The sequence below is a fragment of the Chionomys nivalis genome, chromosome 10 (assembly GCF_950005125.1).
Source record: "Chionomys nivalis chromosome 10, mChiNiv1.1, whole genome shotgun sequence".
Classification (NCBI taxonomy): Eukaryota; Metazoa; Chordata; class Mammalia; order Rodentia; family Cricetidae; genus Chionomys; species Chionomys nivalis.
In genome coordinates this window covers 37578532-37603303 of record NC_080095.1, presented here as the reverse complement: position 1 = coordinate 37603303, position 24772 = coordinate 37578532, and the positions used below count along the sequence as shown (strand labels likewise).

General features: G+C 40.2%; 1 protein-coding gene across 2 annotated transcripts in view; it reads right to left on the bottom strand.

Moving 5' to 3' along the window:
* Window positions 1-24772, bottom strand: part of Sptlc2 (serine palmitoyltransferase long chain base subunit 2) — a 78884-nt gene that overhangs the window by 37698 nt on the left and 16414 nt on the right. Inside the window, exons 2-6 of one of the 2 annotated variants that reach the window (XM_057782572.1) lie at window positions 21888-22082; window positions 13232-13386; window positions 11590-11738; window positions 5738-5862; window positions 720-813 (exon numbers count right to left, since the gene is read on the bottom strand). In XM_057782572.1, coding sequence (XP_057638555.1) covers window positions 720-813; window positions 5738-5862; window positions 11590-11738; window positions 13232-13386; window positions 21888-22082 — 718 coding nt within the window. The remainder of the gene's footprint in view (window positions 1-719; window positions 814-5737; window positions 5863-11589; window positions 11739-13231; window positions 13387-21887; window positions 22083-24772) is intronic. The other variant, XM_057782573.1, reaches the window with a different exon arrangement.

The following is a 24772-nucleotide window of genomic DNA, read 5'->3' as shown; positions in this document are numbered from 1 at the left end:
AAGCTGTGCACATTCTTTAACCACTGAGCTACCTTTCCAGCCCCAAACTTTGTTAAGTGTGTGTCTTGTGCCTGTGTGTGATGAGAGGTGAGGAAGGCTCACACCACAGCACAAGTGTAGTGCAAGAAAACAACTTTTGGAGTCAGTTCTCTTTTACACGGATGGGTTCCAAGGATTGAACTCACATCACACAGCTCGTGTAGCTAACTCTTCACCTGCTGGGCCCAGCCGTTGTATTGTATTTAGATGTTGCTTAACTATTCACATCTCTTCACTAATCTTACTTACTTCTAGTATCATGACAAGACATGCTATGTATCCAACAAATGTATCTGAACAGAGATTTACTAACAAGGAAAGGAGAGATGGAAAACCTAAGAATCAAATCAAGGGAAGGCAGTATAAACTGCAAAAAGGAATCCCATCACCATATGTTCTCTTCATTCATCGATGGATAGACAGATATAGAGATACACACACATATTCAAGCTGACCTCAAGTGAAAATTCCTCCCAAGTGCTAGGTTTACAATCACGTGCCACCATATTCTGCTTTTATTTCATTAAAGGAAAAAAAAAAAGAAAGAAAGTGTCTTTTGAAAAGATTAGACCAGAAGAACATTTTAAATCTTCTACTTCAGCTGCTTTATACTTCCTACTACTACCGTAACTTTGTCATCACCAGACAGTAAAGCCAATGGCAAAGCCAGAATAACTCACTGTTGTGTTTGAAGATTCGAATGGTTGCTCCCGACAGCCTGGCTCCTAGAACCAGTGATGCATGGTTCAGTTCATCACTCAGAATCAGACAACCCTGCAAAGTCACAAGCACAGGAAGGTAAGACACTAATCTCGCTGAAAACAGCTTTCAAAGATGCTTTAGAAGCGTATGCAGAATCCAGCCTACATGCAATAGTTTCGTAATCCTGTCAATTTAAATACCCGATACATAGCAACATGTTCTTACCTACACCTAAAATCTAGCAGTCTTTAAAGGGTTCTGATATCTATGATTTGAGAGCATTTTGATGTATCTATCATTTTGTGAGAAATGGCAGCTGTAGATAAAGTTCTTTTCCTTCAATATTAACATATCTCAGTTCAGGGAAGAACCAAAAATCACATAGTATGAAGACTGTGGTTTAGCCTCTTAAAATCCCCAAACATACTTTAACACATAAATTAAGGAGAGAGAAAAGCCTGACATTCTTGGTGGTTTATTTCTTACCCTTCTATCTCTCATGGGATCCTGCTTAAATAAAAACAAAACAACAACAACAACAAAAAAACCCCAAGATTTTGTCTTTCAAAATTGGCCTCAACAGGGGCTGGGAGTATAAGGCTCAGTGGTAGAGAACATTTGCCTGGCATGTACAAGGCTCTGGGTTGGATCCTTGACACTATAACAAACAAACAAATGAATGAGTAAATAAATAAGCAAATTTTCATATGAAAATCACGTCAAAATACCCCAATGACCCAAACAAAAACAACTTAAGCAATAAAAAATTATATTCATAGCTGGGAATAATGCTGCAATGCCTTTAATTCCAACACTCAGGAGGCAGAGGCAGACCTATCTCTGAGTTTGAGGCCATCCTGGTCTACACAGTAAGATCCAGGACAGCCAGAGCTATACAGAAAAACCCTGCCTCAAAAAACCCAGAAAAGTAAAAACGTAAAAAGGTACTAATGTTGGGTTATTACATAAATAATAAGATATTCAGGAGTGCATACTGATATAGAGGAGAAGCAACAACTCTTTCACAAAACTCCATGAATAAATAAAGAAGGAATGAGAAAATTCACTCTAAGAATACCAAAGCACAGCCTGGTCTACAGAGCTAGTTCCAGGACAGGCTCCAAAGCCACAGAGAAACCCTGTCTCGAAAAACCAAAAAAAAAAAAAAAAAAACCAAAGCAATTGACTGTCACTGGCAATGCATAGCCACACGAAAATTAGTGTTTGAGAGTTTAATAAAAAAAAATACCAGTTACACAGTCCCTAAGTTTCTCTATCATGGTAATTGGTAATTACAAAAGGAATAGTAAGAAGATACAGTAGAAAGTCTTGCTTGTTATCTTAACCAAGTAGACATATTTATTTATATCGCTAGTAACATATACTGGCACCATGTATCTTATGCAACAGTCTGAGGTCAGTGTCACCTCTGTAGTGTCCTTCTCCATAACATATGCCACCAGTTGACCACTCAAGCTGAGAGATGTTATACAAAATAAGGGACAGCCAGCACGTGGGAGTCAGGAAGTACACTGGAAAAGACTACGGGCTAAAGTTAAATGAAGATGACGCCAATGGAAGCCAGGGGTAGAGGCTTGAAACGATTAATCGCAGACATAAGCTAGGCTTTGCATTTGTCAGTGTACTGTGTCACAGTTAACCTCTGAGCTTTGACAGATGCTGCACTGGTAAGATGCTACTAAAGGGAAGCTGGGTGAAGGCCATGGTGGGACTCCATGCCCTCTGCAGCTCTTCTCTAAGTCTAAATTGAAATCACTGGGAGAAGAGCGGGAGGACTGCTGTTTTGTAAGCCTGTACTTAGCATGCAAAGCTCTAGTCTAGCATACTTTAAAAGCATTCTCCCAACTTCCTTCTCTTTCCAGATAATTAATTTTTCAGGCAAAATTTGCAAGGTTATTTTTCAGACCCTTTAGTCAACGTTTTTAGGTTATCAATCTGACTTTTTTTCTTGTAGTCTACTGTGAGGTTCTATTATATATCTGGTTCAAAAATAAAATGACTATGAAATATTAGGAGGTGACATCTACGTGCATATGCTTTAGGCACTTTGTTAAGGGATTTTAAGACTTTGTTTTGTTGTAACACATGAAATAAGTATTATATCACCTTCAGTTTACAAAGGAAAACCATTCCTATCTAAGCATGGGCACAAGAGACTCAATACAAAGCTCCACATTTTAGATCATGTGTTCTACCAGCCTTTAAGATGAACAATCAAGCAACTTAGAGAGATTCAGGATCAAATTCAAAGAATTACCATTCTTAAGAGATCAAATAATAGCCCCTACCATTTCAACTGTAATTTGGAAGACTAATCTGGAAGGTAGCCCCTTTCATGTTAGTACAGAAGAAATCTAAGTCTAAATGATGACTTACTAGCATTCGTGAGCATATGGGAAGATGCAAAGTGAGGTCACTTAACCTTCTAGTGTCAAAACCCTAAGAAAATCCAGGTCAGAATTTCAGGTTTATGCTGCCAAAACACAGGATGGCAGTGTGTTCTAACCAATGGAAAGAAACACATGCTGTGTCTTTCACATAACTTGTCCATGCCGTACAAGCTGCTGAACACACTGTATCCTAAGACTTCCTTCTTATCCTTTAAGTCCACGGGATGTACAAAGAAGCTCTTTCTTTCATTCCTGCCTCCTCTCTTTTTATCCTGATGGGTCTAGTGAGAGTTCGCCATTTTACTTATTTCTCTGAGAACCAGCTTCAGTTCACTGCTTGTCCCTGAAATTCACTGATTCTGTATCTGTTGCTATCGTCTATTTCCTGCTTACTTAGTTGGGCATAATTTGCTCTTATTCTGAAATTTTCACTTTAGATTTATTTTATGTGTATGAGAATTTGGTCCACATGTATGTATAGGCACCACAGGCATGCTTGCTGCCTGCGGAGTCAGTCAGCTGAGTACATTAGGCCCCTGGAATTAGAGTCAAGAGTTGGTGTGGGAAACCATGTAAGTGCTGGGAATCAAACAGAAGCCAGCAAGTACTCTTAACCACGGAACCCTCTCTAGCTCTCTTTTTATGATTTCTTAAGATAGAAAAGCTTTTCTTTCTTTCTTTCTTTCTTTCTTTCTTTCTTTCTTTCTTTCTTTCTCCCCCCCCCCCCCCCGCCGAAAACAGCATTTAAAATAAACTAAGTATGTAACTCAGGAGGAAGGCACATACACTCCAAGTACATTTAGTGCTTTATTGATTTGTAATGTTACAATTCATCAATGTTTTTTAGTTTTGATTTAACTTCCAAAATCTGTGTGAATGATTTGATTAAACTGTACTGTGGCCAAAGAACATACTTTAATAATTTTAGTATTTTCAAACATTAAAACTTATTTAAACCCCAAAGTACAATGTACTTATTCTGGTAAATACTCTGCTGTTGTTGGGAAGTGTTTGGTAGGTGTCTAGGTTAGCAAGCTGAAACTGTTTTGCCAGTGTTCTGTACCCATGCTGATTCTTGTTGATACCATTCTCTGTTGGTACCCATTGCTAATGACTAACTGCACCTCTGTTTCTCTACCCTCCAGTGAGTTTCATCAGCTTCTGCTTCAGGTTCCTAACACATCTTGATTAATTAACTCTTTTGCATTATAACATATTCTTCATCTTTACAATATTCCTTGGTCTGAAATTTGCTTTTATCAATACAGTAACTTCAAATTTTTCATTAGTGTGCAACTTTTTCATCTTTTTTTCCCTTGAAGGTGAAAGATCAAACTCAGGACCATGTACATGCTAAGCAGGCATTCAACCACTAAGCTGACATTATTTATTTCTGACACAGCCCCTGCTTCCGAACTCTATGTTGATCTCAAATCCCTGAACTTCTTGCTTCAGCCCCCGAAGTGGCAAGGACAGTAGGTACATGCTACGTGCCATCTTCATCTTCTTGGTTTTAATGCTCCTATCTTTGCATTTCAAATAGGTTCATTTAATATTAGGAAACTTAGTAGTTTGATCTCATCTGAGAAGGTCTGTCTTCTACTTCAATGTACAAATAAACCATTTACATTGTGATATCAATACAACTGGGTTTAAATCTCTTGCATTGCAATTTGTTTACTGTTTGTTCCACCTGTTCCTTGGAGAATCAGTTATAGCTGAATTGGAGTCACACTAACTGTTTACAGAGAAAACCTTGAGGACCAGTAAAGCAATGTGACATGTTCACAGTCATGGATAAGTTTGACCATGTAAACAACAGACGAGCAAACCCCAAGTCTGAGGCAATCTAATGAGTCTATCAATGTGCCTAAACATCCATGCTAAGACGTAAAACAAACAAAGGAGAAAACAACCTCAGGGGTTCTTTTTGAGCTGACAGTGCTGGGTAACGACATTTAGAAAGCATTTTACCTCTCCTTACTTTAGCTGTAACAAGTTCAACTACAGAATGGACACGCAGAGATACAGACACACACATTACGTTTATATAAAATTTACCTATATATCAAGGTAAAAGCATTTTCTTTCTGTTTGTTTTTTGTTTTGCTTTGTTTTTTTCCAAGATAAGATTTCTCTGTAGCTTTGGAGCCTGTCCTGGAACTCACTCTGTAGACTAGGCTGGCCTCGAACTCACAGAGATCCACCTGCCTCTGCCTCTAAAAGCTGGGATTAAAGGCATGTGCCACACTGCCTGGTACATTTTCTTATTTTTATACTTAGGTAAAACTATTAAGTTTCTGAATTAAACCTTTCTTTCATAATTTTAATCTTTTGGCATTTATTTTCATCTGAATTCTTTCAAAATTGTACAGGAAGAGGGAAAGACCACGGGTTCTAGGAGGAAAACTTCAACTCGTACTGGTTCTGCAAGATATACTTGCCAAAAAAAATCGGTGATGGAGTATCTATCATTGTAAACTGTGCTTAGCTTAATGTTAATAATAGGGCAACTGGATCAGGATGTGTTTATCAAAACAAAGAACATATGTATAAGAGAACTGCCACAAATGATGCCATCTTACTTTGCCAACAAGAGCAGGAATGTTCATTGAATTTGTGGCAAATCCCATGCCATAGGTCATAGCAGCTTCCACGCCCAAGAACCTTGCTACCAGTTTCTCTAGTTCTTCATGCTTGTCCAGGTTTCCTGTATGAAGAAGTCAATTAACGAAATCAGTATCATACTCAATTTTAAAATTACTAATTTATTAAGAGAAAACTGGACCAGCAAGATGGATCAGTGTGTACACTTGCTGCCAAGCCTGACCACCTGAGCTCAATTCCTGGAACAAACACAGTATATGGGAGAACCAACTCCTGAGAGTTGTCCTCTTACCTATGCCACACATACGCATGCATGCACACAGATGAAATCAAAATACGTTTAGCAGGGTGATGGTGGTGCACGCCAGAGGCAGGCAGATCTCTGTAAATTCAAGGCCAGCCTGGTCTACAAAGTGAGTTCCAGGACAGCTACAGCTGTTACCCAGAGAGACTCTGTCTCAATAAAAAACAAACAAAAAACTTATAAATAAATAAATAAATAAATAAATAAATAAATAAATAAAATAAAATAAAATAAAATAAAAATAAATCGCCGGGCGGTGGGTGGCGCAGGCCTTTAATCCCAGCACTTGGGAGGCAGAGGCAGGCGAATCTCTGTGAGTTCGAGACCAGCCTGGTCTACAGGCTCCAAAACCACGGAGAAACCCTGTCTTGAAAAACCAAAAAAAAAAAAAAATAAAAAAATAAAAAAAAAATAAAAAACTAAAAATAAATCAATCCACGTGTTGCAACGTTTTCCAACTCAGTTCATCAAGAGGCTGACACTAGAAACAGCAACAGCTGTAAAAACACAACAGCTGATACATTCAGATTTAGCAGCACAACAGCTGATACATTCAGATTTAGCAGCTCTGGAGAAAAAGGAAGACTACTAACTCAATGTTTTCATGTTAGATCTCAGGTCTAAGATCTAACAAGTTTGTGTCTACATTTCTGAAGTCACCAGTTATGCAAAACAGTGTAACTGGCCTGTTGCAAAGAGAGAAAACGTAGAGGATAAGGAGCTAGACAGAAATATCAGCAGCACTGCTGGCCAGCTGAGCTGTGCCCATTACACCACCCAGCCTCAGGGATAATGGCTCACTTGAAACCACATGGAGCGCACCTATTCTCACTTTCAAATGATTGTTAAGTCTGTACTATGACAACTACAGTGGCTTTCGAATCCCTAATGACTGAATGATTTGCACAAAGAATCAAGACTGAAAAAAGATTGTTGATCTTGAATGCTATGTATCATTAAGACTTTAACAAGTATTCATCGGCTGAGCACCACCAATAATAATCCCTTATCAATCTCAAGATGTTGTTATAAAGATCAAGGTAACATGCTGGTACTTTACAAAATTCGCAGCGCCATAAAGATACACAGTGCTCACTGTACCCGATCAGTGTGTAGCTCTCTAGCTCACATCACTGACCTGTGATTTCTCAAGCTTCAGCTACAAAACTTACTTTAAAGGTGGAACTGGTGAGGTGGTGATGGCACGCGCCTCTAATCCCAGCAGTTAGAAGATAGGCAGGCAGATCTCTGAGTTCGAGGCCAGTCTGGTTTACAGTATGAGTTTCAGGACAGCCAGAGCTACACAGAGAAACCCTGCCCTGAAAAACCAAAACCAAAACAAAAAAATTCTACTGATATTTTCTGTTGAAAAGTTAACACACACACTCCAAAACACTGGGAGGACAAGAACTGAAACTCCATTTATGAATACTTGTAATCCTTAGCACAATTAGTGAAACATGAGAAATACAAGCATGAGTAATGTAAAAGGGTAAACTGTGTTTCACTAAAGATATCCTGAGGGGCTGAGGAGGCAGTTCTGTGATGGGGCAGAGCAGATGCACAGCATGTCCAAAGACCAGAGTCAGACTCCAGAACCAAAACAAGACAACATTCCAACTCCTTTCCCTCAGAATACAGCCACTTTGGAAATTCTTCACAAAAATAATCAAGATAAAATAAGGTCCTGGACAAACAGACATATACAGAGGAGGCACAGAAGATGACAGTGTCTGACACACGGGAATACAGCCACGAGACCACAGGCTAGGGAACACTAAGGTGCTGTCAGAGTTAGCTTGGCCTTGCCAACACCTTGATCTCATACTTCTAGCCTCCACAATTCCTTATTTCTCATTCTTTGTTATAGTAGTCCTAGGAAGCCAACAGAGCGGGGAACTTTGAGAGAGACAAGGTTAAATCTATGCCCTTACCAAGTAGATGATGAGTTGATGAGAGAGGAGTACACTCACTGCATGAGCTCCAGAGAGGCTTAAAGTGAGAGGCAGCAACAATCAAGGCAGGAAATGGTTAAGGCTGGGCTACAACCATGATATAGAAAACACACAACGCCAGGAATGGCAGAACACATCTGTAACCCCAGGACTTGTAGGAGGATCTCAAATTCCAGGCTAGCCCGGGATATATAGCTGCAAGACTAAGCATACCTTACCCTCTTCATCTTAATACCAAGCCCCCAAAACCATGAATTCCCACCGCTGATGGACTATACAATAGTGTAGCTGCTCTGGGAAGCAGCTCAAAACGCTAATCATACCATGTGATCTAGCAATACCACACCTAAGTATATACGCAAGAGAAATGTAAACGTTATTTCACAAATATATTCTTAAAGCCAAAAAGAAATAAACCAAATATCCAGGAGAGATAAACACGATGTGGTTGGTACACACACACAATGGGTTGTTACTTAGTCACAAAGTAGAATGGCATGCTGATGCAGTCTATGAAGTACTAATGCATACTACATATAGGCAATCTTGTGAATGTACGCTAAGTGAAAGAAGCCACACATGAAAGGCCACAATGTTACATGAGTCCATGTATATGAAATGCCCAAAGGAGGCAAAGAAAGATTGCAAACCACTGGCTGCCAGTGAATGCTAGGGGGTCAGGCAGCTCTATAGAGGGAATGAAAATATTCTAAAATTTAAACTATAGTGACAGCCGTCATCTCTGCAAACAATTCTAAAAGAAGTATACTCTTCAAATGGACAAATTATACATCATATAAATTATATTTTTTTTTCCAAAACAGAGTTTTGCTATAGCTTTGCAGCCTGTCCTGGAATTAGTTCTTATAGACCAGGCTAGCCTCGAAATCAAAAAGATCTGCCTGCCTCTGCCTTCTGAGTGCTGGGATTAAAGGTGTGCACCACCATCACCCAGCCAATATAAATTATATCTTAATAAAGCTTTTACGACAAGAGACAGAAGGTAACACACTGTCCCTTCTAAGCCTAGCACAAGCAACCCAGTAATTCTGCTTTCTTTCGCCCACACAGTAAAAGAACATCATTTAGAACTTCTGGGCTTCTGATACTCAAGTATACATACTGCCAGGTAAATGGTGAGGAAGGACAAGTTTATAGACAGATCTGTCCACTCAATTTCTCAGTAGCAAAAGAAAAAAAATCAAAGGACAGAAAACAGGACAGGAAATCAATTAGGAGATAAATACTAAGAGTCTGCACATATTTTTCAAAAGCAATAACTAAGAAAATGTTCAGGAGATTATCACAAAATCAAAGAATATGAGTCTTCAATTTATAAGGATCCACAAAGCAGCAAGGCAACACAGCTTGTGAGGGAGATTCATAACAAGGTAAAACTGGAATTTCCTGATATACTCAAAAGAAATGAGGTCTTAAAAACTAGGGAAAAAAAATCTCAAAAAAAAGGAAGAAAAAACGTTTTTTTCATATGTAGACTCTAAATTTAAACAAACTATTATATGAAAGCACAATAGGGGCTTTAGGGGAAGGAGGGGATGGAAGGAGTTGGGGTAAAACAAGGATGCTATTGGGGGTACAAACATGAACAATGTAAAAGCACATGTGTGCATGTATGTATATAAGAATGATACTCGTTTTTTTGCATGTTAACTAAAAATATTAAATTTTTTAAGGTGTCCAAGAATATGCAAAACAAAGGCCCGGGAATCCATTTCTGCAGGAAGGGGAACTACATGGCCAAACCACATGCAGCATGTAGATTTTTCATTGTATGCCTTTGGGAATTACTAACCATGTTTATGTATTATTTATCCCCATCAAAGGTTTCTAAACAATAAAGTCTTTCTAGTTAGAACTCTGGAGAGAAGGAATTACACAAAAACGCTATGAACCATAAAGGCATTATACTTGACCGGCCCCACTCCTCCCAAGATATTTTCAACCTTGCATGTGTAGTACCAGAATGACTAGCTGGGCAATATTATCACATAAAAGACTGTTTCTGATACCATATTTCCATTCCCTGCACACCCAGGAGGGCACTAGACAATGAGCTCTACCAATGAGGGATCCGTTACTGAGAGGAAGGAACAGGGAATAAGGAATCCAAATTGGACATAGGAACAAAATTCCTAAAATGGCTTCTCTCACCCCAAATAAAGAAATACCAGAATGCCACAAGAGCTAGTTCCAGGACAGGCTCCAAAGAAAAACCCTGTCTCGAAAAACCAGGAAAAAAAAAAAAAAAAAAAAAAAGAAAGACCAGAATGTAACTGTAAAACAGTCCTGAGAGCTATCAGTTCAGACTAAAGCAGGAGACAGAGTACACAGAGAACTACGGTAAAAATAACATGCTTCTCAAACCTCGTCAGCAGTGATATTTTGTCTGTGTTTTAACAAATAAAGCTTGCTTGAAGAACAGAGTGCAGAGCTAAGCCACTAGAAGCCAGGCAGCGGTGGCACACACCTCTAATCTCAGGACTTGGGGGACAGACAGATCTCTGTTAGTTCAGGGCAACTCTGGGCTACACAAAATTGATCCAGTCTCAAAGAGAAAAAGAGCTCACACACAGGTGATCCCAGTACTTGGGAGTCAGGTGGAGACAGGAGCGATGTGACTGGGCAGAGAGAGGAAGGTAAGGTGGGAGGAGACAGGGGCTCAGTGAAGCCTGAGGATGCAGTCTGAGCATTGGTTGAGGTAAGAATGCTCTAGTGGCTGGCCGCTCTGCTTCTCTGATCTTCAGCATTAACCTTTATATCTGACTCTGGGTTTTTATTATTAATATCAATAAGAATTGCGCTACACTCTGAGGCTCCTCCAGCACTGGAGAACTCAGTGGGTTATTACACTGGGGTGGCGATGGTACACTCCTTTAATCCCTGTACTCAGAAGGCAGATGCAGGCAGATCTCTGAGTTCAAGGCCAATCTGGCCTATAGAGCACATTCCGGGACAGTCAAAGCTACAGAAATCCTGTCTTAAAACAAAACAAAACAACAACAACAACAAAAAAAGAGCACTGGCTGCTCTTCCAGAGGACCTGGGTTCAAGTCCAAGCACCAACATGGCAGCTCACAGCTGTCTATAACTACAGTTCCAAGGGATCTGATACCCTCATGCAGACACACATGCAGGCCAAACACCAATGCACATGAAATCAAAAATTTTTAAAGTTGGTTAATCTTTCACATTTTACAGATTTGTAACAACAGTTTACATTTACTGAGTATCTAATTCTGTTCCAAGTGCTTTACATGAATTAGCTTATTTAATTCTCGGAACATATCTACGGATTATCAGCCTAGCTTGCCAGTATGAAAGCATATTAGTTTTGAGAGTTCCTATGCAATAAGCAGCACTTCCAAGAGTTATGAAACAATAAAATCCAACAAAGTCATAAATGAAACAAATACAAAACTTTGCTATGGACATTATATATATGCAACACACTGGGATCCATCTCAAAATGTGTTGCAAATATTAAGATTATCCATCACTTGAGGAAAAGAAAATGTGTATGTGACCTAACTCACCCTGAGCTCATACTTACCAATCTCTTGGCGAGTGCTGCACACTCCAGCTCCATACTCCTTGAGAACTTCAGCAGCTGCTTCCTGACATGATCCAGTGTTCCTCGCAAATCCAAGATAGTTGTAGGAACCCATGTTTATAACACCTTTAATTATATTCCCTGTGTACCTGTGTTTCAATAGTATAAAACTTAATGATACTCACAGCACGCCTAATACTTAAGGGTGACATAATACACTGGTAACACAAAAGCACTATACAGAGAAATAGAGAGAACTCTATCTGTAGAAAAGGAGCACAGACTCATTACTAACGGGAGAAGAAAGGTACAACAAAATCTAACAAGCACAAGCACGAAATCATCAAAGAATAAAAATTATTTTCAAAAAATGTTAATCTATTAACAGTGATAAAATTATATAAAGTGTGACAGCCAATGTTGGCTTAGAACATTCTTATAAACTAGCCTTCATTCAATATTTTCTTCTAGAGGACAATTTGGTACTACTTATTCACTGAAAATTATATATGTTTTGATTCAGCAATTCTACATGTGAGCATGCACACACAAGGATCCTTTAGGAGACATTGTCCTCCCATAGACCAAGGGACCAGTGATGGAAGCTCAGTCGGTAAGGATGTCATGGTCCGGATGACTGACGGTAGAAGCAAAGTGCTAAGTCTTTAAGTGCCTGGGATCTGGGACTGACTAGCATAAGATGGCTAGGGATGGCACACCAACACTGTGGAATACTATGTAGGTATTAGCCACTACAAACAATGAACTTATAGTGAACATACACATAGGCAAGATGTTGCCAGTATGTTAGCAAATATATATATATAACATATGATCCCATTTTTGAGTATTAAAAAGTGAGTTTGAGGGCTGGAGAGATGACTCAGAGCTTAAGAGCACTGGCTGCTCTTCCAGAGGTCCTGAGTTCAATTCTCAGCAACCATACGGTGGCTCACAGCCATCTGTAATGAGATCTAGTGCCTTCTTCTGGCCTGCAGGACTACATCCAGGCAGAACACTATATACATAATAAATAAATCTTAAAAGAAAAAGTGAGCTTAACACCAACCTGGTCTACAAAGTGAATTTCAGGACAGCCATAGCTATATAATGAGATCCTATTTCAAAAAATAAACAATGCTGGACAGTGGTGGTGGTGGCACGCACCTTTAATCCCAGCACTTAGGAGGCAGGGACAGGTGAATGCCTGAGTTTGAGGCCAACCTCAACCTATTTGCAGGACAGCCAGGGCTACATGGGGAAGCTTTATCTCAAAAAACCAAAAACCAAAACAGAACAAACAACAAAATAAAAACAAAAGAACCGAATGAAACAGAAAAAAGCCCTTGAGTTCAATGAGGGCTGTGGTGTGTGTAGACACTGGTGCAGCACTTGAGATCAATGAGGACTGTGGTGTGTGTAGCTCACTGGTGCAGCACTAGAGTTCAGTGAGGGCTGTGGTGTGTGTAGCTCACTGGTGCACCATTTGCCCAGCATCCCTGCACTCCCTCCAAAAAGTATTCCAAGAACAAGGGCAGTATTGCCAGGAAAGTAATCATATTGTATCTTCAGCTGCTGCTTTTGCTTTGAGAGAATACCCAAATTCCTCTGTTGGTAAGAAATGATTTCTAAAATGACTCACTTGAACGACCAGTTGTAGTCATGGGACTGTCTCTCCATGATGTCCACCCTGGCTCCAGGCACACTACAAATAGGTCGGTTCCAGTTGTCTCTTATCCTCATGTAGAGGTTTCTTGTATAGAAGTTTTCAAAATCCTGATACAATGACACAAAGTCCTGCCAACAAATAGGGAAACAGTAAAAATTTAACTGATTTACTTAAAGAAAAGTCTTACAATTTTTCTTTTCATATCTCAGGAGTACATATTTAATTAACTGACATATCAAAAATACATTTGGAAAGGCGTTGATTCTATGTTTATTTCAAGTCTTTTTGAAATAAACTTAGTGTTGGTGTTTGACCTATTATTTCATGATTTCAAATAACTAAAGCACATTAATGTAGAACTAACTGCTTTCAAGTTATAGCCACAGAAATAAAACCCAGTCATATAATTCTGCCATGGAACAGTTTCCCTTCTTAGCAAACTGGAAAAAACTACCCTCCCACATGCTTCGCACATAATAAAGCAGGGAAGATGTTAGAAAAACGTTTTAATCCCAGTTGAAAAGGAGAAAAACACAAAAATACTTCTAAGATTAAGATTTTTTAATCCTCTGCATATGCTCAAGGATCAAAAATCAAACCCACCCACACCAAAAGATTTAAAAAAAAACCCACTAACATATTCAGTAGAGTAAGTCTTTGGCCTTGGATCTTCCCTATTAGACAGGAGTTAAGAATGTACATTCTGGGCTGGAGAGATGGCTTGTTCCAGCACCCATATTAGGCAGCTCACATCCACCTGTAACCCCAGCTTCAGAGGATCCAAGCCTCTGTACTAGCATGCACATACCTACGCATAGCACACTTATACACAGAATTCAAAACGAAATGAACAAATAATCCTCTAGAAGCAGTGGCAGGTAGATTTCTGAGTTTGAGCAGCAAGTTCCAGGACAACCAGAGCTACACATGAGACCCTATCTGAAAACAAATGAGTACATTCTGAAAATGGACTTCCTACCCCACAAATTTTAGTTTCCCTTTTCTTTAAGAGTAAACTAGAATTTTAGTCTGTAAAAAGTTAAGTTACAAGGCCGGGCGGTGGTGGCGCACGCCTTTAATCCCAGCACTTGGGAGGCAGAGGCAGGCGGATCTCTGTGAGTTCGAGACTAGCCTGGTCTACAAGAGCTAGTTCCAGGACAGGCTCCAAAACCACAGAGAAACCCTGTCTCAAACCCCCCCCCCAAAAAAAAGTTAAGTTACGATAGAGCCAAAATGAATGCACAGTGCTATTCCCGTGTCAGTTCACACGAAACCTACTTCAACTCTCTACTCTCCCAGTTAAAGGGTCAACCACACAGAGAGAAAGCAGAAGTGTGCTTTACTGTAATCAGCTCATCACTGAGCTTGTAGCCACAGGTCTGGGCTTGTTGTCAAACTACATTAATCTGTTAAGTAAACCTATCAAAAACATTTTTAAAACCAAATGCTTCACATTAAAAAGATTCTATATAAATTCTAAAATAATCTTTCATTGACTTGGACTCTAAAGTGCCTAAGACTTAGCTGAGCCTCTGAGTAGATATCATCTCTTCAGGCAGCTCGGGAGAACTCTTTGAACGTGAAGAACAGACCAGCTCTCTCATAATTCCTTCTAATATTCACCTTTTTCTTAAGGCAAAATAAACCACCTCACATCCTACCATCTGTATCACTGTTCTAAGAAAATAAAGAATACTGGGGCTAGAGAGACGGCTCAGCAGTTTAAAGCATTTGATGATTTTGCAAGGATCCGAGGTAGTTCCAAGCAGTTACTGTAACAGTAATTGGAATCTGTAACTCCAATTCTAGGAGCTCCAATGCCCTCTGAACATGGCTCAAAGACATTTGCAGGAAAAGGACTCATACATATTTAAAAATATAATAATAATAATAATAATAATGTGTCTGTCACAACTGGAAGGTAATCATTTAATAAACCTGTTCCCTTTCATAGTCTCCCCTTCCATCAAGGATACCAGCTAAGCAAAAGTAGGGACAGAGATACTCAAATTCTAATTATTTTATTTCGACTATTATTTACCATGTATTTATTTCCAAAAGCATGTACATATGCATGGTATACGAGCATGTGCATGTGTGTACGTGCGCGCACGCAGTAGTCTTCATCTTCACACTGACTAGATTAACAGCATGTTTTGTTGTTTTGGAAACAGGCCTCAAATTCATTATGTAGCCAAGGATGACTTTGGCTGTCTCCCTCTGAAGTGCTGAGATAACAGTATGCCCATGTGGTGGTGGGAGGCAATCCCTCTATTATTAACTGAGCTATATACATGCCAGTCCCTAGCCTCTGCTAGTAAAATCACAGTACTGATCATCTCGGCTCACTCTTATTAGCTATTAGTGTGTACACATGCATGCGCTCATATATGTATTGTGGATATGCATGTCACAGCATGTATGGAGGCCAGAAGACAGCTTCTTGGAGTTGGTTCTCTCCAAACACCTTAACATGAATTCTCTGGATCCAATTCAGGTCACTAGGCTTGCAAGACAAGTGCTTTCCACACTGAGCCATCTCACCAGCCCTGATAGACACATGTATTTACACGATTTTTTGTCCGACGAAAACATTGAATGTAAAGAGGGCATTGTGTCTTGCAAATCTGAAGATCCTTTCTAACTCTAATCAGCTATTTTAAACAGTTTTTTCAACTGTTTTCTAAACATCGCACATTAATGTTCAAGTATGAACTCTAAATACTTTAAGCAACTGTTTTCTCACAGGCAAATTTTTATTAGCAACAAAAAGGTATGTTTTAAATATATCAGCATGGAAAAGGCAAAACAATCCCTCTGAGGCTGGTTCAGATACCAGAAGGGTAACCAAAAGCCAAGACAGGAAAAGGGCTACAGGCTAGAGCATGGCAGAGCTTCAATGGATAGAGCAAGGGATGCCAGGTCCAAAAGCAGTGGGCACAACGGCAGCAGAGGGACTTACACCAAATTTAGTTTTTCTTGACCCCCTACCTAGTTCTAAGGTGGCAGTTTTAGTGGCGGTTAAATACGGAAGCAGATCTAAGGGCAGCTAACTAGATTCCATAAAGCTTAGCCCAGAAGAGAAACTGCTATGGAGCATCTCAATTCCAGACAATCAGGGTGTCTATTGTCTGAAAAATCTTGATATTCTAGGACTAAGGTTAAAGTAGGGGACTTGGTTCAGCAAGATGGCTTAGTAGGTAAAGGCACCTGCTGCGAAGACTGACTACCTCAGAACTTACATGGAAGGGGAGAACTGACTCCTGCATGTTTTTCTCTGACCTCCATACACATGCGGAGCACACCACCCCATAAACAAATAGATGTAACTTAAAAGATTTTAAATGAGGACTTATTTTTTCATTCATTTATTCACCATGTTGCTGAATTCTTTGACAGACTTTCAAGATACATTAAAGAACAAACTGGGTTGATCTCTCTTCAAATAATGAAATCCTATCATTTCTACCCCACGTCACCATTTCCCTGCTCTTCCCTCTTCCTAGCCCAGTCACTGTGGAATGACTTTAGTCAGGGTGGACCTACAGTCACGATGATCCATCACTGAACAAACATTTACAGAGCAGCTCCTTCCAGGCACGAACTGGGCATGAGGGATAAAGTAAGGGAGCACGTCTCTGCACGGCAAACAGGTACAAAAACATAGCTGATGCCTGGTATGACAAAGTACGTACTATGAAAGGATCCCGGTCCACGGATGGGGAAGAGTATCTAATCAGTATAGAGAGTCCAAGCAGCCTTTAAGGATGTATTCTTCATGGATGAGCTGTCTACAATTCCTCACTAGTACAATAAATAGAAAGAACCAGTATCTTCTTGAGACCTGCCTATATGTTAGGTTTGCAGCTCTTCAGTTAAGAGATTCCTTTACTCAAGAGAAAAACTCAGATTCATGGACTTGCTAACTAGGGGTCACCGTAAACACTACCAAAAGTAATCTGAGGTCACCTTATTAAATAGTCACTAAATATCCTGCAGTGGTATATTTAAGGAGAGTCTTTGAGAAAACACGCTACATTGTTTAAAACAGAGATCTCGCCTAGTGTAGTGTCTATGCCGGCCTTCCTTATACTCACAGGGGTAAAGATGGGCGCAACCACTTTGAGACAGAACTTTCCAAATATTCATGTCCATAATGTGCAATTCTGTCCCAACAAAGGGATCTACACATTGTTAAATGACGATGAAGTGGAAAGAGAAATAATCATAAGAGCAGCAAGCATTCCTATCTATTATTTATAATATACTGGGGTACCTGATAATTGCTTTACATATACATGCTTTTTTACATACCCGAGTATCTCTTTACCCTCTTACAAAAGATGTTGTTTCTCCAACCTTCAGAAAGGTAGAATTTTTTTTTTTCCTGTTAAGGAACCAGCTTGAGCCATAGCCAGAATCTGATGTGGATTTTTAAATTCCAAACTATAACCCTGATCCCAAGGCCACACTGCTTCTCACTATGAGACAAGTGGGCAGGCAGGCACAGGCACTGAATTCCAGACACTCCTGAGACCTGGCTATGGAAGTGATATGACAATACCTACAAGGAAGATCTGTAAGGCTGAGCCACTGCTTTTCTTTTTACATCAGGTAACCTGCTCACAAATCCACAGCAGATCCTCACACTGGCAACACCAGTCAGCTTCCACATTCCACAGCCTGATACTTGTGACAAGAGCAGTTTCCAAATCTGGCGTGGCTTCTTAGCTGGGGAAGAGGCTCTGACACCCAACCCAGTGCTCTGGAATATTAAAAACATCTGGTTCCCCCTCTACTTCAGTGGCCTACAGTAATGGGGGCTAATTCCACTGTACTTTCAACTATATCAACACATTCTCTATAATCACTACTTGAAAATATTTAATAGGGGCTGGAGAGATGGCTCAGTGGTTAAGAGCATTGCCTGCTCTTCCAAAGGTCCTGAGTTCAATTCCCGGCAACCACATGGTGGCTCACAACCATCTGTAATCGGGTCTGGTGCCCTCTTCTGGCCTTCAGGCATACATGCAGAAAGAATATTGTACACATAATAACTAAATATTTAAAAAAAAAGAAAAATATTTAATAAATAAGTTGTCTCTATTTATAGATTAAAAAGAATAAAATTTAAATAATGTGCTGTTGACCACCCACCAAGTAATAGGGCTGAGCTGGAAACCCTAGCAGCATTCCAAACTAGCAGCCATTAGTAGTAAAGCTATACTTACTCCAAGAAAAATCTTCAGTGACACTTTTAACTCAACAATTTCCATCTAATTTTAGAGTCCAGGTATTATGGTTTGGACCAAAGGTCTCTGAAAGGCCCATAGCAGTCTGAGTGGGAGGTTGTGAACCTTCAGCACATAGAACCTGACATTAGAGTAATGGGGATGTGCCCTTGGGATGGTGAGACCCTGGCCTCAGTTCTTCCTCTGCTTTCTGGCTGCCATTAGGTGGGCACTTTTGTTCCACCTTGGGCACCCCATCATGCCTCACCAAAGGTTCATAAGCGACAGAGCTACAAAGCTCTTCGATCACTGAGCCTCCATAAACTGCTCTTCCTTTAAAGCTGTCTAAAGTTCTTTTAATCACAGTGAAGGACACACTAGGGTACAAATTTCAATTTATCAAAAGACAAAATTTCTCTCAAACATGAACATTTGAGGCAAATAACACTGCTTTGATGTTGACAGAACATGCCCTGAAACAGGTTGACATCAAGACAATTTAGAGTCTTATTTATCCTTGGCTTTTGGTAAAGAGAATAAAAGAAAAATGCATAAAACCACTGGAATCATGAAATAGCTTTTATATTTATTTAAATCTTTGAAATAGAATGGAAAAGATAAAAATATATTGAAAGCAGGCAGAGACAGGCAAATTACTGAGTCTGAGGTAGCGTGGTCTACAGCCATGTAGTAAAAGGAACAGCGGGCTGCGTTCCCAGCCCCCGGCTAGCTTTACACCCGAAATAATTACACGGAAACTGTATTCATTTTAAACACTGTCTGGCCCATTATTTCTAGCCTCATATTGGCTAACTCTCACATCTTGATTCCCCCATTTTCATTAAATCTGTGTAGCACCATGAGGCTGTGGCTTACCAGGAAAGATCTCAACCTGCATCTGCCTCGGGCCACTACACACACAGAGATATACACACAGAGATACACACACAGAGATGCACACACAGAGATGCACACACAGAGATACACACACAGAGATGCACACACAGAGATGCACACACAGAGATGCACACACAGAGATGCACACACAGAGATGCACAGAGATGCACACACAGAGATACACACACAGAGATACACACACAGAGATGCACACACAGAGATGCACACACAGAGATGCACACACAGAGATACACACACAGAGATACACACACAGAGATACACACACAGAGATGCACACACAGAGATACACACACAGAGATACACACACAGAGATGCACACACAGAGATACATACACAGAGATACACACACAGAGATACACACACAGAGATACACACGCAGAGATACACAGAAATACAAATAAAATTAATCCTAAAACTGTAAACTGCAACTGTAATTCTCTAGTTTGGTGGTGGTGGTGGCACATGCCTTTAATACCAGTACTTGGGAGACAGAGGCAGGTGCATCTCTGAGACAGAGGCTAGCATGGTCTACAGAGTAAGTTCCAGGATGTACAGGACTACACAGAGAAGCCATCTAAAAAACAAAAACAAACAAACAAAAATCTACTTTGTCTGAAGGTACTAAAACAGCTACCCATTTGGAAAAAACCGAAGTACTTCTGAACCCTAATCTACTTAGCACTAAAGACCTACACATGAAATAATAAATATCTTGATGCTGGCAGGTACGCAGTTCTCTAAAGATTTCAAAATTCATGACAATAATCGACACAATAACGCATTCCAAATACAGGATACCGCAAAAAACTCTGTACTGTCAATTTTTATTTGGGCACTATTTTTTCTACTAGAGAAGATAACTTTAAGATAGAACCTCAAATAGCAGAAACAGGGCTGGAGAGATGGCTCAGTTAAGAAAGTACACTGTTCTTACGGAGGACCCTAGTCCAGCCACAGAGAAATTGGCCAGTTATCAGCATAAAGACGGGACTGAGAGTACTCACCTTAAGATGAAGTTTGGCCTGAAACAATTTAGCCAAGGATGTCTTTGAACTCAATAGCAATGCTCCTGCCTCGGCCTAACAAGAGCTGGCATTATAGACATGAGCCACCATGCCTCTCTTTCCTGCTTTTCCGAAGTGTACTCTCTTTCTTTACTGGCTGCTCATTCAGACATGATCTCACCACCCTGTATCTGACTCCCTCCAAGTCCACAAAGAACAATGTAAAGAATAAAAAGCCAATGCCAGGGGCTAGGGAATAGCTCAGTCAGCATCTAGCGGGTTGCCATGCTCCAGCAGATGCCCCACACTCAGGCACACACAAGCAGCACTAATGGGATGGAGTGGAATATTTAAAATAAATAAAGTGGGGAGGGACCCAGGGAGAAGGACTAAAAGGGAAATATTTGGGGACTGTGGTGGATACAATCAGAACACATTGTATGACTTCTCAAAGAATAATTTTTAAAAAAACTTTCAATGCTGAGTGTTTATTAGGAATCGGTAACACATGTGCACTATATAAAGCTGTGAAGGTATAGGAATATTCTAAGAGTGGCCTGAACTGAATCTGATCTTCCTCTTGGAAACAGTCACTACCCCTTTATTTACTAAAACAAGAGCGTTTGCCACATTAGCTTGGGGACATGTTTGTTTGGGGACAGGCATTGACCTGTGAACTGGACAACTATGTCCAATGTGTCCAAGAGAATCCTACATAAACACAATGTAGGATCCAGAAAGAAGGATGAACATTCCTTCTGCACCATATACACTATAAAACTAGGCAATTTTTAGACACACCGCTTGTGATTGTTAGCTTTCTAATCTACGAAATAGGGATACTGTTGTCAGCTTCATTAAGCTCTAGTAATGTAGTTAAGTTAAAGTTCAATGTTGCACGGGAGTGGTAGCGCATGCCTTTAATTCCAGCCCTCAGGAAAAGTCAGGCAGGTGGATCTCTGGAAGGCCAGCCTAGTCTAAAGAGTGAGTTCCAGGACAGCCAGGTTACAGAGAAACCCTGTCTCAAAAAGGGGAAAAAAAAAAGCTAAATAGTTTGCTCTGTTTTTGTCTTTGATGTTTATTTTATGTACATGAGTATTTTGCCTGCATGTCTGTATGTGGATCAGAAGGTGCAGCTGTGAGCTCCCACGGGGATGCTGGGAGCTGAATTCAGCTCTCTGCAAGAACAAGTGCTCTGAGCTTCTGAGACATCTCTCCGGCTTTCAACGCTGTCTTCAGCTGTCTTTGTGGAGTATTCTCACAAAGGTTTGTTACAGTTATTATTTGGTGTCTACTTTGTTTTGAGACAGAGTCTTACTCTGTACCCCAGGTGGTCTCAAAGTCACAGCAATCCTCCTGTCTCAAAGTTTAACTCCATGTGCACAAATTTCCATTTGGGGGAGGGGAACCGTGAAAATGACAGCACTTCCATGAGCGGATTCTATTGAACAGAACCAAAGACTCCCTGACAATTACCTTTTGTTCTTCTCTTTCTGTTGCATGGTGGCATTTTTCAATTCTCCAATGCCTCAAGAAATCTCGAAGATATCCAAAGAGAGTGAGCACGCCATACCCCACATATGTGAGCACGGCAACCAGCATGGGTGTTTCTTCAAAAACTTCATTAAACGGTCTTTTATAAAGTCCTCCATTTTCTGTAACATGATGAATCTAAGAGAGCAATTAAAATTGTTTGTTGAAAACACAGCAAGAAAAAAATTTTCTACTTAAAATCCAAGTCCTGAGAGATTTGTAGAACAATATACCTTGAGAATTAAGTAACAGGACAATGAAAATGCTAAGGCCCTGCTTATTTTCAAGAGAAATGATTTAAAAATAACTTATGAACAATGAAAGGGGGAGAGGTAGGAAAAGAGACACAATCAACAATCAGAATCAACACTGATCTTATAATTGATTTTTCTCAGATTCCAAACACTATTATCTCAGGGAGCATTGTTCTAATAAAGAAAATGAAAATATATAAAAAGAGACAGGCTAGCAAGGCAGTGGTGGCACACACCTTTAATCATAGCACTTGGGATGCAGAGGCAGGTGGATTGCTGTGAGTTCGAGGCCAGCCGGGTCTACAAGAGCTAGTTCCAGGACAGGCTCCAAAACTACAGAGAAACCCTGTCTCAAAATAAAGTAAATTTTTTACTACCAGCTATCCTTTTTGTTTGTTTGTTTTTTGATTTGTATTTCAAGACAGGGTTTCTGTGTAGCCTTGGCTGTCCTGGAACTAGCTCTGTAGACCAGGCTGGCCTTGAACTCAGAGATCCACATGTCTCTGCCTCTGAGTGCTGGAATTAAAGGTGTGCCATACCAGTCATTCTTAAAGCCACACAGCTGTAGTATCAAATGACTATTGGCACAAGGCCGCAGCAGGTGCCTATTAACTTTCCTCAGTGATAATACACACATAAAAGTAAAAGGAGGCTGTGGAGAGAGCTCCGCAGCTAAAGGTTCAATCCCTAGGACTCACAGGCTGAGCTCCCATAAACTGTCCTGGCTCCCACAATACCTGTAATACAGCCAGGAGAGAAGAGTTCCTTAAACGGGGTATGAGAAGAGGATGGGGAAAGAAAAGGGTAGGAACACCAACCAATACTAAAGATTATGAAGAGCCTTGCAGAAACCAAAAACTCTGTAAAATAATCCTAAAAAAAAATTTTTTTAAGGGATTTCAATGGAGGTAGTCTGGATAGGTAGATAAGGCTTCCCTGAGAAGACCCCTAAACACACTTTTAATTAATTAATTAAAAGAATAAAGCCTGGCAGTGGTAGCATATACCTTTAATCCCAGTACTAGGGAGGCAGAACTGCCAGCCTGATATACAGAGCTAGTTCCAGGACATTCAGAACTGCCCTCGTGTGTGCGTGCGCGCACACACACACACACACACCCTCTAGGGGAAGAAGAAGTAAATGATAGCAAAGAAGGTGATATTTAACTTAGGAAGGCCAACTGTTAAGAACACCAGCAGCTGTCAGGAATCGGTCCTGACTCCCTTTATTTTGACCTAAGTATACATTCCCAAACTTCTACAGATTATCCCCTATTTTACCATTTCAGATATGTCAGTTGTTTTTTTATGGAGAAAGGGTTGCATTGTGTCACCTAGGACAGCTTCAAACTTACAAATCTTCTGCCTCAGCTTCTGAGTGCTGGAATTACAGACATGTGCCACTATGCCTGGCAGCACTTGGGTTTTAACATACAAACACAAAGATACTTTTGATTTCAATGATGAAAACATTTTACTGTTTGGTTAATTTTAATGGAAATCATATTTTACAGAAGAAAGCCCTGAGGAAAGAACTAAGGACATGGACTGCAGTTAGGGCAATCAATCAAAACTAAGAGCACATGATCAAAAAAGCCATGCACAGGACTCCTGTCATATGAATTACTATAGCAGAGAAGTAGCAAAGGACTCAAAAAGGTTCTCTCTTGCTCTGCCAGGCATTCCTGATTAAAGGTATAACGTAAATACAAATAGGAACTTACAGTCAGGCGGTGGTGGCACACGAATTAATCCCAGCACTTGGGAGGCAAGGCAGGTGGATCTCCAAGTTCAAGGCCAGCCTGGTCTACAGAGTGCCAGGGCAGCTAGGGTACACAGAAAAACCCCATCTCGAAAAACCACACATAAACAAGCAAACAAATAAAAAAGTGAGTAGTAAGGAAGATACTAACATCAACCCTGGCCTCTGCAGGTACACACGGAAATTCTAGCATCTCATGCCCTCCAGTCACAATTATAAGCACACAAAAATGTGCTGCTGATAGTACTAGTCAAGAGAAGATTCCCAAATTCCAATGAACACCAAGGTGCATTTGCTTCAACAGGACTGTTACTGATCAAGGAAATGCAAAAGAAAACAAAACAAAAAGGAAGACTTTCCTCCCCAATCAATACTACAAACACACAAACATAAAACACACTGCAAGACAAAGGGAAAGAAAAAAATCAAATACACTATTTTGTCCATAGCCTTTTTGCTGTCAAGAAACCATATTCATGACGCAGCTGAAAAGGCTGGAGAGGTGGTGGCTCAGTGTTAAGAGCAATGGCTGCTCTTCCAGAGGACCTGGGTTTGATTCTCACCACCCGCATGGCAGTTCACAACTGTCTGTAGCTCCAATTCTAGGGGATCCAATGACCTGTTCTGGCCTCTGCAGGCAGCAGACCAACAAGTGGTGCACAGGTACACATGCAGACAAAATACCCATACACATAAAATTAAAAGACAAAATGAAAAAGAAAAGGTACCTTAAACCAAAGCAATAATGGAAAGATGTACTCAAAAGATACACACACACACACACACACACACACACACACGCATGCATGTAT